This window comes from Egretta garzetta, unplaced genomic scaffold (assembly GCF_000687185.1).
Source record: "Egretta garzetta isolate BGI_Z169 unplaced genomic scaffold, ASM68718v1 scaffold1335, whole genome shotgun sequence".
Lineage (NCBI taxonomy): Eukaryota > Metazoa > Chordata > Aves > Pelecaniformes > Ardeidae > Egretta > Egretta garzetta.
In genome coordinates, this window is record NW_009259627.1 from 10,404 (window position 1) to 10,900 (window position 497).

Here is a 497-nt window from a genome sequence, read left to right on the forward strand (position 1 = left end):
GGCTGCCCTCACGCAGGCAGCGAGCCCGGCTGCCGAGGGACCGACCTGGATGAGGTCCAGGATGCCCAGCTCGCTCTCCGAGGAGTCCACGCAGAAGACGAAGTACAGCGTGGCGTAGTGGCGGTAGATCAGCTTGTAGTCGGAGCCACCAAACAGGCTGCGGAGACACCAGGAGAGGTGAAGGGCTTTGGGGACACGCACAGACAGGCAGCCCGGGGGGCTCCCCGGCCGAGGGGACAGCCCCGCACGGGGACCCCTGGCCGGAGGGGCAGAGGGTTACCTGCCGCACTCCAGAAAGTTGCAGATGTGGTCATCCCGCTTCAGCACCAGGTGGAAAACCTCTCGGATAATCTGCTGCTGGACCTCCTCCGCCTGCAAGGGGGCAAGGGCAAGCACCCGTGGGCCCACAGCCTGGAGGACCCGGGTCCCCAAAGGCCCCGGAGGGTCCCTGTCCCCGGCTCTGCCCCCAGAGCACCCCCCTCCCCGGCTCTGCCCCG

General features: G+C 68.4%; 1 protein-coding gene across 1 annotated transcript in view; it reads right to left on the bottom strand.

Annotated features, from left to right (window-relative positions):
• LOC104125981 overlaps nucleotides 1-497 on the bottom strand; it is a gene marked incomplete at its 3' end in the record, with an annotated part of 21,828 nt that overhangs the window by 10,225 nt on the left and 11,106 nt on the right. Inside the window, exons 3-4 of the mRNA XM_035893973.1 lie at nucleotides 281-460; nucleotides 46-157 (exon numbers count right to left, since the gene is read on the bottom strand). Coding sequence (XP_035749866.1) covers nucleotides 46-157; nucleotides 281-460 — 292 coding nt within the window. The remainder of the gene's footprint in view (nucleotides 1-45; nucleotides 158-280; nucleotides 461-497) is intronic.